Here is a 14102-nt window from a genome sequence, read left to right as displayed (position 1 = left end):
ACTCTCAACCCGTACAGCACCCTCCCTCCATACCCATGGAGAGTGGGCGCAGGTTATAACTGGGCGAGAGTTGGTCATAATTCAATGTACATAGCAACTGTTCCTTTAAGATGAATCTTTTGTGCTTCATGAAATTGGTTCGCAGCGAGCACAAAAACGTGTTTAGCAAAGAAAAACATTGCTCAACAGAAACGGGTTACCAGCAAAAATTACATTAATTACGTTTACAGTCTTGTGACCGGTGTACGGCCCACTAAATTTGTGCTTGGCAATGAAATTTTTCAGATTAACGAAGTTGAGCATAGAACCCTCTCGTAGTTCATTTCACTGACACCAACAAAAGAGACATTGAACACATAATAATTAGCTTTCAATAAGAACTGCTTTGTTTATTGACCTCAGTATTTGATGTATGTCTGGATGGCAATCTGTACATTATCTTTATTTGATGATGACCCAAATTATTGTTTACCCCAAGTGTTCCTCGGGTGTGTCCGGTTTCATGTTTAATTAGTCCCCCTTGCTGTAACTCAACACCTCATTACTGCAAATAAAAACAAAAATAAGAACATTAATGTAGCTTGCTTTTAGAACAGTAGACGAATGTGTAGTGATATCAATAAATAATTAAAACTGACTCAATATAATGTTTTCATAATGTTAAATAAGCAACACATATTTATCAATGTCACGCTGAGCAAAAAAAAAAATGCAGAGTTTCAAGATAAGCCTATACGTGTACCCTGCCTAGGAATCAAAATAGCACAGTAAAGTCACAATACAGACTCAAAAAAACCAAAACAATTGAAAAACAGCAATGAATCTTAGATAAACAACCCTCAATCATAGGAATAAACTATTTATAACTGGCTGGTATAACCTTGTGTAAATCTGTTTGGTGTGAGTGTCGGCTCCGAGAAGAACCGGTTTGGTCTCGACAATTCGAACAGTACATGTATACTGAAGACGAGCAGAGTATACTGCTTGAAACATCGAGACCAAAAACCAAACCGGCTCTTCTGCAAAGCTTCAAACAATACTAACCCTAATTCAGTCTATGTTGTGACATATTTTACAACACAACACCGACCGGTTGTACAACGTTTTCCTGAGGCGATAGTACAAATCAGTATAAATTTTCATGTCGAGTGTTTGCTGGGACCAAAATGGTAATTGGTTTTTAGATATTTTTTTTCCACTGGTATACACACCAATTTAAACATAATAGGGAGGAAAAAGTTTCCATTATCAGGGAGATTTTATTGTTCACCAGAACATGACAAGATATTGCTTTTTTTTCAAGGAACTTTCTGCAGAATCAGGGAAAATCGGCAGCTCTGTTGTGTGCCTTAAGATCAGATGTACTTACCTTCTTGCCAGATGACACCTTGGTCTTGGCTGTTCCACGGACCTTCTTCTGTCTGTTCTTTCGTTCCTTACGTTGCTTCCTTGAGGGGCGCTTTCTCTCGTAGAGTCCGTGCTACAAAAAAACAAAATGCAAAATGATTATCATCCCAAGATTAATTTTTGCGATACACTACATTTTCTGGATGACTAGACAACGGGTTTGTGAAAGATTCAGAAGATGGTTTGGGAATAGTCAGCATTTATGAAAACCAGAACTCAGTGATATGTAATAGCTGCAACCTTTCATCCTCCCGACGCTCACAGACGGGGATGGGCTTTGTCTATGAGCCAGTCTGTGTAAAAAACTTCTAATAATCACATACATGTGCAACTTCAAATACTTTTGTCAGATTACCTGACCAGATTCACTTAAATTGTAATACTTTCAAAAATCACAACACACATCTTGACAACTTGGATTTAGATCTTCATGTGCAATGAATTAAATTAGCCAATGCACAAAAATGTTGATGGCCAGACGAACCCAAGCAGAGTCTTTCACGAAAACCTAAAAGGGACTGACCGAAGTGTGGACGCGAGGCTGTGTCTTTCAACTTTGAAAGACAACGTCTCGACCAATCAGTGTAAACCACTGGCAGACTACTCGTGTCTTGGGGACAATTTACAGATTGAGCACACATTCTGGCTTGAATTTTTGTTAAGGGAAAACCCCTGACCTAGGCCTAACTTAAATCAAGTCATTAATTTATTACACATCGAAGACCAAGTCTGTGCTTCTCGAATACGTTTCATGATTTATTTAAGTAGTAGAGATTGGGCAAATCAAGCCACAAAAATTGTTGTAATTGCATAAAAGACACTGTACACTATTGGTAATTGTCAAAGACCAGTCTTCTCACTTGATGTATCTCAACATATGCACAAAATAACAAACCTGAGAAAATATGAGCTTGATTGGTTGTCGGAGTTGCAAGATAATTATGAAAGAAAAAAACACCCTTGTCACACGAAGTTGTGTGTGGTTTCAGATGCTTGATTTCAACACCTCAATATCTAAATCTGACTGAGGTCTCGAGTTCAACTTTGTGGAAAATTACTTCTTTCTCGAACTGCGTCACTTCAGAGGGAGCCGTTTCTCACAAGTTTGATACTATCAACCTCTCCCCAAGTGAGGTTTTATACTGATAATTATTTGGAGTAATTACCAATAGTGTCTACTGCCTTTAACCTAAGATAATTAATAATAATACAATACAAGGAACTGGCTCTCGTAACCCTCCTGTCTACAACCATCTGGCGGATGGAGGGTTACGATTTAACGCAGTTTGTATATTATGTTTAAAATCATTTCGTAAAAAATCATACATACCCTTGCAAGTCTGTGCTTGGGCTCGAACTTCTTTGCGAAGTCCAGTGTGTCGTACACCAGTCCGAATCCTGACGTCTTGCCACCTCCAAACTGGGTGCGGAACCCAAAGCAGAAAATCACATCTGAAGTCGTCTTGTACATTTTGGCGAGCTGATCTCGGACCTCAGTCTTTGGGACAGTTGCCTTGCCGGGGTGAAGAATGTCCACGATCATCTGCTTGCGCTGAAGCAGACGATTCGTCATGAACTTGCGAGTTCGGACGGTAACGGCAGAGTCACCCTGTTAAGATGAAGAGAAAACCAACACATTGAGTTGGGTTGAAACCATTTGTGTAGGAAGGGTAGGGGGTCAAGCGTAACATATACAAGTAGTCAACATGGTCAATTTAATTCAATTTACAACGTTTATTATTCCATAAAATAGTCTTTTTCGAAAACAGCTCAATCAATATAATGAGAAATCATAGTATGCACATCATGAAATAGTAGAAGGGTAACAAAATCAATTATTGTCAAAAGCGCATACGAAATAAATAATAATACCTGAACTGAATACACAACGAATAAAGAGTAGACATGTTCATTCATTCATCATTTATTTAATAAATCATTCAGCAGAGTCCAGTTTTTATAAATGGTGGAGAAGGACTGCAGTGTAAACAAACAACTGAAGCTCTGAACAGTTCCAAAAACTAAAATAGTAACGCCATCCCAACAATATTTTGTACAAATAAATTTTAAAAGTCACTGACTACATGCTGTAAAAATGGAAGCAAAAATGAATTTGTTCCGGTAAACATTTATATGCATTTATGATTTATATCAACGACAATCATCATACAATGAAATTTGACTGGCTAAAATTTTAACAATCGTATCAATCAACCTCGGGTAGCTTTCTCTCGTGTTCATGTAGATAAATTGCTAACGATAATTAACAAAACATTTGTCCACTGAATTTGGGTGTTTTTCAATGGAATACTGCCACCCGTTTTGCAATCATATTACGTGCAGACGAACTCGTCCTTCCGAATATGTTACTAATTTTACAGTTTCAACAATAGATACACGAAAAATAATCACGCAGCCTTAAAGTTTATTAAATAATCTTTCCATCTGATGATCTATAATGTTTTAAATTAATTCAGGAAAGGTGATGTTTAGGGATGTTTTAGGGTTCTTTTCCTCACCATGTTTGTTGCAGTAATGGCTGCAGTAAAGAGGCTTGCTGGTAACCAAAGTGTATTCAACGCTGTGTAAACGGCGAGTACCAGCGAAATGAGAAAACTGTGTACGGTGGCTCAGAAACGCCAATGAAAACCCTTACAAATTACAAAGAGTTCTTTCATGCATTATTGCTATCCATAGATGGAATGTAGTCGTCGGCAATTCATTTACCTCTGTTCATATTAATTCAGAATTACTTGTCATCAAATAGCTTGATGCAGGATTTGAAAATGTGCACGATGGAACTAACGGGTTCTATTTCTATAACTCAACTCACTGTGACTGGTGTTGCAAAGTTGACAATGTTATTATGTTTTTTTGTTATAATGGCTAGTTCTTGTCATGTTGAAAACCTTTATAAAGTAATCGCTGACGACCGCATGCACTAGTGTGATTTCAACACTTACAGTGCCTACTATGCCTATAGTTATTAGCCTGTTTTGTAGTCTTATGCCTATATTTCGATGGGATTGAATGAATTTTCAGCAATTCAACATCAAGGCCGACTTCAGTTGTTCAGTCATCCAATGTTTACAGAGCCGGGTCATTTTGTATGCTGTTTCACACAGTACATGCTCCTACGCTTTGGGTTCACAGAGCTCTCCGAGTTCACCATTGTGAGCTTCAATCGTACCTGTGAAGCCCAGACTATTTATCCACAGTAAACCAAACGTCGTGTGTTTTTGCTCTGCACATTTTATAAGCACTGGAACAACTATTGCACGGTGGACCAATCGTGTTCCTTGAAGGTAAGAGTCTGTATTGAATCCTAAAGGCAGTGGACACTATTGGTAATAACTCAAAATAATTATTAGCATAAAACCTTTGGTAACGAGTAATGGGGAGAGGTTGACAGTACATTGTGAGAAACGGCTCCCTCTGAAATGACGTAGTTTTCGAGAAAGAAGCAATTTTCCACGAGTTTGATTTCGAGACCTCAAAATTTAGAATTGGAGGTCTCGAAATCAAGCATCTGAAAGTACACAAGTTCGTGTGACCATGGTGCGACAAGGGTGTTTTTTTTGTCATTATCTCGCAACTTACGACGACCGACTGAGCTCAATTTTTCACAGGTTTGTTATTTTGTGCATATGTTGAGATACACCAACTGTGAAAACTAGTCTTAGAAAATTACCAATAGTGTCCACTGCCTTCAAGATGAAACTGAAACTTCAGAGTCAATTCCATCCATTACTGGGTCAGTTTTTTTTTTCTTCTTCTGCTTTTAAAGAGTTAAATGCATTGCTTTTAATTATTAGTTTAAAACTAACTTGAGTGTTTTATACTTTTAGGCAAACCATTATTGCTATACTATTACTATTCTGATTAATTTCATATTTTTTAAACAGATTGACAGGCAGCAGCGTAGCCGACATGCCGTCTTACAAGTTACTGTACTTCGATACCCGCGGTAGAGCGGAGGCAACTCGAATGCTCTTCGCCGTTGCTAACAAAGAATTTGAAGATGTCCGAATAACGAAGGAAGAATGGCCTAAGGTTAAACCAAGTAGGTCAAACTTACAAATTATATTTTTTCATCTATAGGCCTGAAGTGGGCCCTCTGTTGTCTCGCACGAGAACACTTACTACCTCAACGCGGGGGGGGGGGGGGGGTTACTGTAAGGGGTTCATTTGTTTTAGATGATCTTCCCGTCAAGGGAACTCTTCAAACTACCACAATGGGATATAACAACCAAGCTGACAACAGCCAATCTCCGTCATACAAGCACTGGTGGTTATGGATTGCAACAAAATCAAGAAATTGTGACTCACGTATAACTGCAAACGACGAAACTTATAGCCAACGGATATCAGCATGCAGTTACAGCTTGGCTGGATTCGAACCTGGTGCTTTAACCATTCTGTGCTCCATGGCACCCCTTGTATCTTCATGGAGTTCGTAATATTAATGAATCTGTTATTAGAGGGTTTAAGGGGACACCCAGTGCAAGAGAAAAAGAGTGTGTTAAAGTATGGGGACATTATTGGGGAGGGGCACTCAATACCATAACACAGAGCATGGAACTTTATGGTAAAGTTTGATGATGCTTTTACCTTTTCCCCTATACAGCCACTCCACAAGGTCACATCCCCGTGCTGGAGATTGATGGGAGACAACTTCCTCAGAGCAATGCAATCGAGTCATACGTAGCGAGAGAATTCGGTATGGAGTATTTTGTTATTTCTTGAATGATGTCTCTCTGTGTGTATCTAAGAAATGGCTTTTCAATGGGTGCGTCCGGTTAGCTTTCCCGGGTCTCTCCCGCGGTGCTCACTCGGGTGAGCCCCTGACAAGAGCTAAAAGAACGACCACTACCGCTCTCATGCACCTGGTGCTCTCATGCACCAAGTGACCCACTCCACAAGCAGGGCAGCACTGGGGATTGACCCAGGTGAGCCCCTGGAGTGACGTCAAAGCTATTCGAACGCACCGGGGTCGACACAGGGACTCACGAACGCACCCAGTGTTCGTGGCTTCATTAATAACAAATATTTCTTTCTTCTTTTCTCCAGGACTGTACGGTTCTGATAACTGGGAAGCAGCTCAAATAGATGTAGTTCGAGAAACACTGAAAGATTTAATAGAACCCATGATCATGCCAGTACTTTTTGAACTGGACAAAGATAAACAAGTAAGTTTAGTTTATGATCTAAACGTTCATCTTCTTTGTGTCACGTTTCGGAGTTAATACAAAAAAAATGTACAGTATTTATTGTTCTTGTATAAATACACATGGTGTACCACAAACCAAACTTTTAGTTTTGATACCTCGCCATGCAATGCCTAAAATAATTATATCGTATTGTACATGTTGACGAGATTAATTTTGTTTCATCAGACATACATTTTCAATTTGCTCCACAGGCCACAAATTCCAAAGAGTACTACGAGAAAACTGCGCCCCCGTTTTTGAAGATTCTTCACGATCTTCTTGTAAAGAACAACGGGGGCACTGGGTACTTCGTCGGAAACACGGTACGAATTCGGAAGGTTTTATACGTTCTATGGTTAACGTCTTAAAAACATTTTCTCTCAGGCTCTAATGACACTACAAAACTGTGCTGTCTGGGGATATACTCACACTAAAAACAAAACTACTGGTTAAAATCAGGCCTGGAATTATGACCTCTGTTGCCCTTGGTCTTGACCTTAGACTAAGGCCAAGCCTGGCCTAAGTTAGACTGGGCCCCGATAAAAGACAGGTTTTGCAAATTGTTGAGACCGGCCTCTGGCGTTATTCACGAGCCTCGAAGAATGAAGTCAGACGTTCAGGCTAGGCCTTAGTGTGCCCTTAGGAGACTTTCCAACACTAGGTGGCAGCAGACATACCGGGTAAATTTCCATTGTTTACGTAGTTCTGAACATGCACATAATTCTGAGAACAATGGATTTACCCGGTAAGTCTGCTGCCCTCTATCGTCCCAGAAAGTCTCACATTAACTAAACTAAATGAAAATGGCCCATCCCTCTCAAAGACGGAATTCCAGGCCTGAAAAAAAATCTTTAAAAAAAGTAATTCTCTCATTTAATTATTATCTTGTCTCTGACAGGCTACACTCGCTGACGTCATTTTCTTCGTCACCATGGAGTGGTTCGAAAAGCCATCTTATGCCAACAAGGGACTGGAAAACTACCCAATGCTGGTGGGACTGAGAGATCGTTTAGCAGCAAACGAACTCGCTATGCATCTTAAAGAGCGCCCTCAAGCGTACTGGATTCACGACTAAAAACGAACAAGATGAACGATCATGCGGGGAGTATTTTCAATAAACAATCTTCGTTCGCGTCCACGTTATTAACTTTTTAGAAATTAAATTCTTCAATAGGGACTAACGTCTCTATACAACCCAACAAAATTTGAACTGTTTTCTCAATATGTTGACACTTTTATTGTATCTTTGTTGATTTGTGCTACGACAGTTACCATACCATAACCCATAATTATTATATCACTTCTATACTATACTTGTAAGGGGGGGGGGGCTTTGGAACGCTAGGTGGCAGCAGACTAACCAGGTAAATTAATTTCCATTGTTGAGTAGTTCTGAGCATGCGCACATTACCGAGAACAATGAATTTTACCTGGTAAGTCTGCTGTCATCAAGCGTCCACAAAAGTCTCCCAGGGTTGCACATTCACCCCAATGTTACCTACTGTCTTTTGCTGATAGATTTTGGGTTGAACAAACTGTGAGCATTATACTATTATACTGATATTACACGTAATGTCGTGTTTTACCCGAGTTGAAATCGAAATGTTACTAAAAAAAAAAAAACTGGACAATAAATGCATATCTATAATATTATACTAAATATGTGAGACAACAAGGGTGGATTGGATATAGTTTACACGGGTTGCTCTCTTTTTCACTAACCCAATAACCGAAGACTAATCTTCTCACTTGGTGTATCTCAACATATGCACAAAGTTTGAACTCAATTGGTCTTCGATGTTGTGAGAGAACAATGAGAGAATAATGAGAAATCACTTTCTCAAAAACTACGTTGCTTCAGAGGGGGCCGTTTCTCAAAAGGTTTTAGGTTAGCATCTGATTTCCATTGCTCGTTACCAAGTAAGTTTTTATGCCAACAACTATTTTGAGTCAATAGTGTCCAGTGCCTTTAAAGCCATTGGACCCTTTCGGTAAACAGTATTGTCAAAGGCCCACACTTCGTGTATCACAACTTCTATACCAATGAACAAACCTGTGAAAATTTAGGCTCAATAGGTCATCGGAGTCGGGAGAAAACAACGGAAAAACCCACCCTTGTTTCCGCGCGTTTCGCAGTGTCATGACATGAGTTTAAAATAAATCCGTAATTCTCGTTAACGAGAATTTATATTGTTTTGCTGTTTTCTCAAAAAGTAAAGCATTTCATGGAATAATATTTCAAGAGAAGTCTTTCCCATTTCATTCTGTAAACCCTGTAACTTATTTGTAAATCTGTGAACTTTTTTTTTTTCCTGTAAAGAAAGGGTCCAATGCCTTTAAGCAACTCAATAGTAGGACCTTGTTCATGGTTGCCATAGTTAGTCTAGAACGGACACTTCGGTCTTGCAGCCAGATATTCAGAGAGGCCTTTATCGGCAGAGATACGAGCCCTGAGAGCTGCCAACTTAGGATATTTATCCAAGTTCTTGTCGGTGTACTTTAGATTCTCCAGACTTTCCATGGCGGTGTGGAAATTCAGATCAGCAAGAGAGATCTGTCAAAAAAAAAAAAAAAAATACCAACAAATACAAATGTTAAACTATTATAGCCGGGATCACAAGATACACCCTTTATCAGTTAGCTATAAAAATTAACAGTTAAAGGCAGTGGACACTATTGGTAATTGTCAAAGACTATAGCCTTCACAATTATTGGTGTATCTCAACATATGCATAAAATAACTAACCTGTGGAAATTTGAGCTCAATCGGTCATCAAAGTTGCGAGATAATAATGAAAGAAGAAAACACCCTTGTCACACGAAGTTGTGTGCCGTTAGATGGTTGATTTCGAGACCTCAAGTTCTAAATCTGAGGTCTCGAAGACAAACTCGTGGAAAATTACTTCTTTCTCGGAAACTATGGCACTTCAGAGGGAGCCGTTTCTCACAATGTTTTATACTATCAACCTCTCCCCATTACTCGTCACCTGGAAAGGTTTTATGCTAACAATTATTTTGAGTAATTACCAATAGTGTCCACTGCCTTTAAATAACTTGCGGTATTTCTATCAGACAATCCATAGTGGACGGTTATGGTATCAGCCGTCAATTTCACCAAACTCTTCTTAACTAAGATTAATCTTATATGACTTAGGACGAGTTAAGTTCCGTAGTCGTTAATTCGCTTTGAAAGGACGCCGTCGGGTTACTCGTCCTAACTCGAGATAGGATAAATCCTAGCGTTTCGTAAAATCGGCTGCTGGCGTCAGGGCCCAATTTCATAAAGCTGCTAAGCACAAATATTTGCTTAGCATGAAATCTCTTTCTTGATAAAAACAGGGTTACCAACAAAATTTCTATTTGTTGCATATTGCTGGTAACGGGTGATCAGCTGTTTGTTGCTTATCCTGAAAATCACATGGAAATTAATTGCTTGGTATAGTCCTGTTTTTATCAGGGAAGAAATTTCATGCTAAGCAATTTACGTGCTCTATGAAATTGGGCACAGGAGTGATGAGCCACTGTAGGCCTACGTGAAATGTAGCACTAAGCCATGTTATATATTTCACTTCTTTCTTCACTGCAATCTGGGATGGAGGAGTCAAAGTCCTTGATCTCCCATACTGGACTACTCCACGTTTCTATGGGGGGAGTCTGGTCCCCATTTTGTGGGGCCATCTGTTCTTCGTATAGCAGGCTTCCAGCTGATAGCCTGTGGGTTCTCTAGTTTCAAACTCTTCTTCCCTCTTCTCATCAAACCTTCTAGCTTACTTGGGATCAAGTAACTATAATGGAACCTTCCAACATTGTGTGTTATTCATGGCGTCGCTCCTTCACTAAGGTTATAAAAACAGAGTTCCCTTTTGACGTGATGTCCGCATTACCCCCCAAAGAATTGACACACTCACCTTGTCACCAACGAAGAACCCATCTCCCTCTTTATTCTTGCACAGCATATCTTCAAGAAACTTTAAAAAAACCTGAGCTTTTCCATCAAAGAGTTCCTTCTGTTTTGCTAACTAAAGGAGATAAATAAGAAGACACATCAAAGATTAAAAATTAATCATCCCAAGCTTAAACAAACCTTGATAGTTTAAATTTATATTGGCGCGCGTACAAATACAAGCGGAATGTTGTGTAGCAGAGCAGGGCCCAATTTATTAGAGCTGGAGCATACAAATTTATTCATGATAAAAACAGGATTACCAACCAAATTTCCACGTGATTTTCAGGATAAGCAAACAAAAGCTGAATACCAGTAACATGCAATATGCAATAAATGGAAATTCGGTTGGTAACCCTGTTTTTATCAAGGAAGAAATTTCATGCTGAGCAAATTTTTGTGCTAAGCAGCTCTATGAAATTGGGCCCAGATCATTGACCACGAACCTATGGTGCGTCTGAAGGGACATTGTGATAATTAAATGTACACACGTAAAGCAGATGGACTTCTTACCACGTAAGCTTTTTTGCCTGTCATTGTCAGAGTAATTACCACGTGGGCAGACCCCTAACACGTCCTCACCTGAGCTGCTTCGTCTGGCATAAAAGCTGTCTCGATAAGAGGGGTCCACAGATCACCAACAACGCCAACAACTTGGTCAATCAGTGCGGCCTCCCAACTGCTAGAACCGTAATACCCTGAAAGACAAAGTAAGACACAAGACAACTTGACATTAAAAACACTATGGACACCATTGGTCAAAGACCAGTCGTCTCACTTGGTGTATCTTAACATAATGCATAAAATAACAAACCTGCGAAAGTTTGAACTCAATACTGGTCGTCGAGACCAAGTTGCGAGATAATAATGGAAGAAAACAACACGCTTGTCACACGAAGTTGTGTGCTTTCAGATGCTTGATTTCGGGACCTCAAAATCGAAATCTGAGGTCTCGAGATCAAATACGTGGAAAATCACTTCTTTCTCGAAAACTACGTTACTTCAGAGGGAGCCATTTCTCACAATGTTTTATACTATCGACTTCTCCCCACTGCTCGGTACCAAGTACGTTTTTTTATGCTAACAGTTATGAGTAATTACCAATAGTGTCCTGCCTGCCCCAGTGCCTTTAATGATTCACCGAGCTGCACCATGATTTTGTGTTATCCAGGTTACTGGTTCACTCCCTTTTTTCAACAATTGTATTTTATTCACTGTAAATGTTTGTTCTCTCCTAAAACAATTATGTCTTAAAACAATTATGTCTGGTAATAGTGTAAACATGTTCTACTTTTTAATCTCTGTATACTTCCTGTAATTCGACCTTTGGTTGCTATTGTGGGAATTTTGTTTTAAAAGGGAAGGTACACGTTTGGTAATTACTCAGAACAAATAATATTAACTTAAAAACTGACTTAGTAATGAGCATTGGCGAGCTGTTGATAAAGGACATTGTGGGAAACGGCTCCCTCCGAAGTAACTTAGTTTTTGAGAAAGAGGTAATTTCTCAGTAAAATATTAAAAGACTTCTAGCTAGAAGTCTTTTGTTACTATCTGAACACGAATTCGTCCAAAAAGGGTGTTTTTTTTTCTTTCATCATTTTCTCGCAACTTCGATGACCAATCGAGCCCAAATTTTCACAGGCTTGTTATTTTGTGCTTATGATGGGATACACTAAGTGAGAAGACTGGTCTTTTACAATTACCCAACGTGTACAGTGCCTTTTATGAATCAACTAATGAATGAATTTGCACATGGGGCAAATCGTTGCACTTATTAATAAAATACTAAACAGGCAGTGCTCTTTGTGGTGGGGGGGGGGGGGGTTCTCACTGAATGGATTTGGGTACTTTTTCAAAATGTCCACAGATTTACATTAAACTTACAGGGTTTGAAGCTAATGATAGTGGAAAGCTTCCCTTCAAATATTACTAACTAAGGTTGTGTAGTTTTGAGAAATGGGTAAAACAAGTCACAAAATCGTTTGGTATCATGAGGCCAAAATTATTTTAGCATGTAAAATCCCCTTAACCAGTTATGATATTATACCAAAAGCATAGCATAACTGGTTAATAATACGATTTTACATGCTAAAACTGAGACGAAAGTTATTACTTTTACTCATATCTCAAAAACTACAGCACCTCAGTAAGTAAAATTTCAAGGGAAGCTTTCTACTATCATAATCTTCAAACTGTTTAAGTTTAATGTAAATCTGTGGACATCGTATTTTTTGTTAGGAAAAAGTACATAATTAATAAATAATTAATAAATTTACCAAACTCTCTGGCCAGGTACGAATTAATAGCTGAACTATCGACGAGTTGTTTGCCGTCTACATAAAATACAGGAAGTTGTCCACAAGGTAGCTCTGCATTGAAAAATCAAACAGTTATAATTAGACGAATGTTTTAATTATTAAACTTTTATAATTATAAGACACCTTAGCTTCTATCAACGCACTGTCTATTTACCCAAATCCTAATTAAATTAATCCATCTTTAAAAGAGAGTGACTTTTTAACTAATCCCTCAAAAGTTAGCTTGGCACATGTTTTTTAGAATTCTCCTTGAACTTAAAGACACTGGACACTATTGTTAAATGTTAGATGAAGAAGATAGAAAACTAAATTGATGCTTAAAATGACTTTGATGGCAGGAGACAGACGCCTCTACCTTTAACCCAAAAGGAACAAATAGGAACACCTTTAAGTTATTATCAAGTGACCCTCAATGACGTCATGTAAACGACAATCTTTGTATTGTAATTATGACACGTTCACAACATTATTAGCAAGAGTTTTTTAAACAGCATATTTCCGTCTTAAAGAAACTAGACACTATATTGGTAACAATTATTGTCAATGACCAGTCTTCTCACTCGGTGTATCTCAACGTGTCACGGGTGCGAGAAACCTGTGACAATTTGAACTCAATTGGTCGTATAAGTTGCGACGGAAAGAAAAAACACGTACCTTGTCACACTGTGTGCTCTAAGATGCTTGATTTCGAGACCTCAAAATCTAATTCTGAGGTCTCAAAATCAAATTCGTGGAAAATTACTTCTTTCTCGAAAACTACGTTACTTCAGAGGGAGCCGTTTCTCACAATGTTTAAACCACTCCCCATTACTCCTTACCAAGTAGGCTAGATATTAGTGAACATTTTGAGCATAATTATTACCAAAAGTGTCCACTGCCTTAACAAAAAAATAAAGGAGAAAGTCACTTACTTTTCTTTAACTCGTCATGAGACTCTTCCAATGAGTAGCGTACATCTTCGTACTTCTTGTCGGCCAAAGCTAACAGCATACGTGTAACCTCTCCGCGCCCACGGCAATCATAATATTCTAGCTTGTAAGACGCCATTTTTTCCCTCTTCGTCAAATGATGATGCCGGCACCAAAATGGGGTAATGGGTGTGTCGATGGTCGACGAGGTGCTAGAGGCTTTTACAGTGAAAAGGAGTGTTGGCACATTCCGTTGTGATATCGTACACGTGTAATTCTTCCTATACATTCAACACAATGCAAGAGACATGTA

At 38.9% G+C, this 14102-nt stretch overlaps 3 protein-coding genes across 3 annotated transcripts; 1 reads left to right on the top strand and 2 right to left on the bottom strand.

Annotated features, from left to right (window-relative positions):
• Nucleotides 1–363: 363 nt before the first annotated feature.
• On the bottom strand, nt 364–4024 carry LOC117303823 (40S ribosomal protein S24-like). Its single transcript, XM_033788205.1, has 4 exons — nt 3927–4024; nt 2738–3016; nt 1370–1480; nt 364–544 (listed from the first exon to the last, which is right to left on the bottom strand). Exons 1-4 carry the CDS (start codon nt 3927–3929, stop codon nt 542–544), a joined length of 396 nt encoding a protein of 131 aa, XP_033644096.1. The 5' UTR covers nt 3930–4024; the 3' UTR covers nt 364–541.
• Nucleotides 4025–5072: 1048 nt separating this feature from the next.
• On the top strand, nt 5073–7942 carry LOC117303833 (glutathione S-transferase-like). The gene is made up of 6 exons (XM_033788218.1): nt 5073–5161; nt 5313–5470; nt 6035–6127; nt 6478–6596; nt 6830–6940; nt 7516–7942. Exons 2-6 carry the CDS (start codon nt 5338–5340, stop codon nt 7690–7692), a joined length of 633 nt encoding a protein of 210 aa, XP_033644109.1. The 5' UTR covers nt 5073–5161; nt 5313–5337; the 3' UTR covers nt 7693–7942.
• A 943-nt stretch (nt 7943–8885) lies between these two features.
• LOC117304038 (S-crystallin SL11-like) lies at nt 8886–14049 on the bottom strand. Its single transcript, XM_033788515.1, has 5 exons — nt 13793–14049; nt 12840–12932; nt 11143–11258; nt 10526–10636; nt 8886–9171 (listed from the first exon to the last, which is right to left on the bottom strand). The coding sequence occupies exons 1-5, from the start codon at nt 13926–13928 to the stop codon at nt 9001–9003; spliced, it is 627 nt and encodes a 208-aa protein (XP_033644406.1). The 5' UTR covers nt 13929–14049; the 3' UTR covers nt 8886–9000.
• Between the last annotated feature and the right edge of the window lie 53 nt (nt 14050–14102).

Source organism: Asterias rubens, chromosome 20 (assembly GCF_902459465.1).
Source record: "Asterias rubens chromosome 20, eAstRub1.3, whole genome shotgun sequence".
In the NCBI taxonomy this organism is placed as follows: domain Eukaryota; kingdom Metazoa; phylum Echinodermata; class Asteroidea; order Forcipulatida; family Asteriidae; genus Asterias; species Asterias rubens.
Note: the sequence above shows the minus strand (reverse complement) of the source record. Positions and strands in the feature narration are given on the sequence as shown.

Coding starts and splice junctions, on each gene's coding strand:
- LOC117303823 (XM_033788205.1), bottom strand. Junction 1,481..2,737: donor CCAAGCACAGACTTGCAAGG/GTATGTATGATT, acceptor GTTTTTTTGTAG/CACGGACTCTACGAGAGAAA.
- LOC117303833 (XM_033788218.1), top strand. CDS start 5,338: ATGCCGTCTTACAAGTTACTGTACTTCGATACCCGCGGTAGAGCGGAG. Junction 6,597..6,829: donor AACTGGACAAAGATAAACAA/GTAAGTTTAGTT, acceptor TTTGCTCCACAG/GCCACAAATTCCAAAGAGTA. Junction 6,941..7,515: donor GGTACTTCGTCGGAAACACG/GTACGAATTCGG, acceptor TGTCTCTGACAG/GCTACACTCGCTGACGTCAT.
- LOC117304038 (XM_033788515.1), bottom strand. CDS start 13,928: ATGGCGTCTTACAAGCTAGAATATTATGATTGCCGTGGGCGCGGAGAG. Junction 11,259..12,839: donor GTACCTGGCCAGAGAGTTTG/GTAAATTTATTA, acceptor TTTGTCTTTCAG/GGTATTACGGTTCTAGCAGT. Junction 10,637..11,142: donor TGCCAGACGAAGCAGCTCAG/GTGAGGACGTGT, acceptor TATCTCCTTTAG/TTAGCAAAACAGAAGGAACT.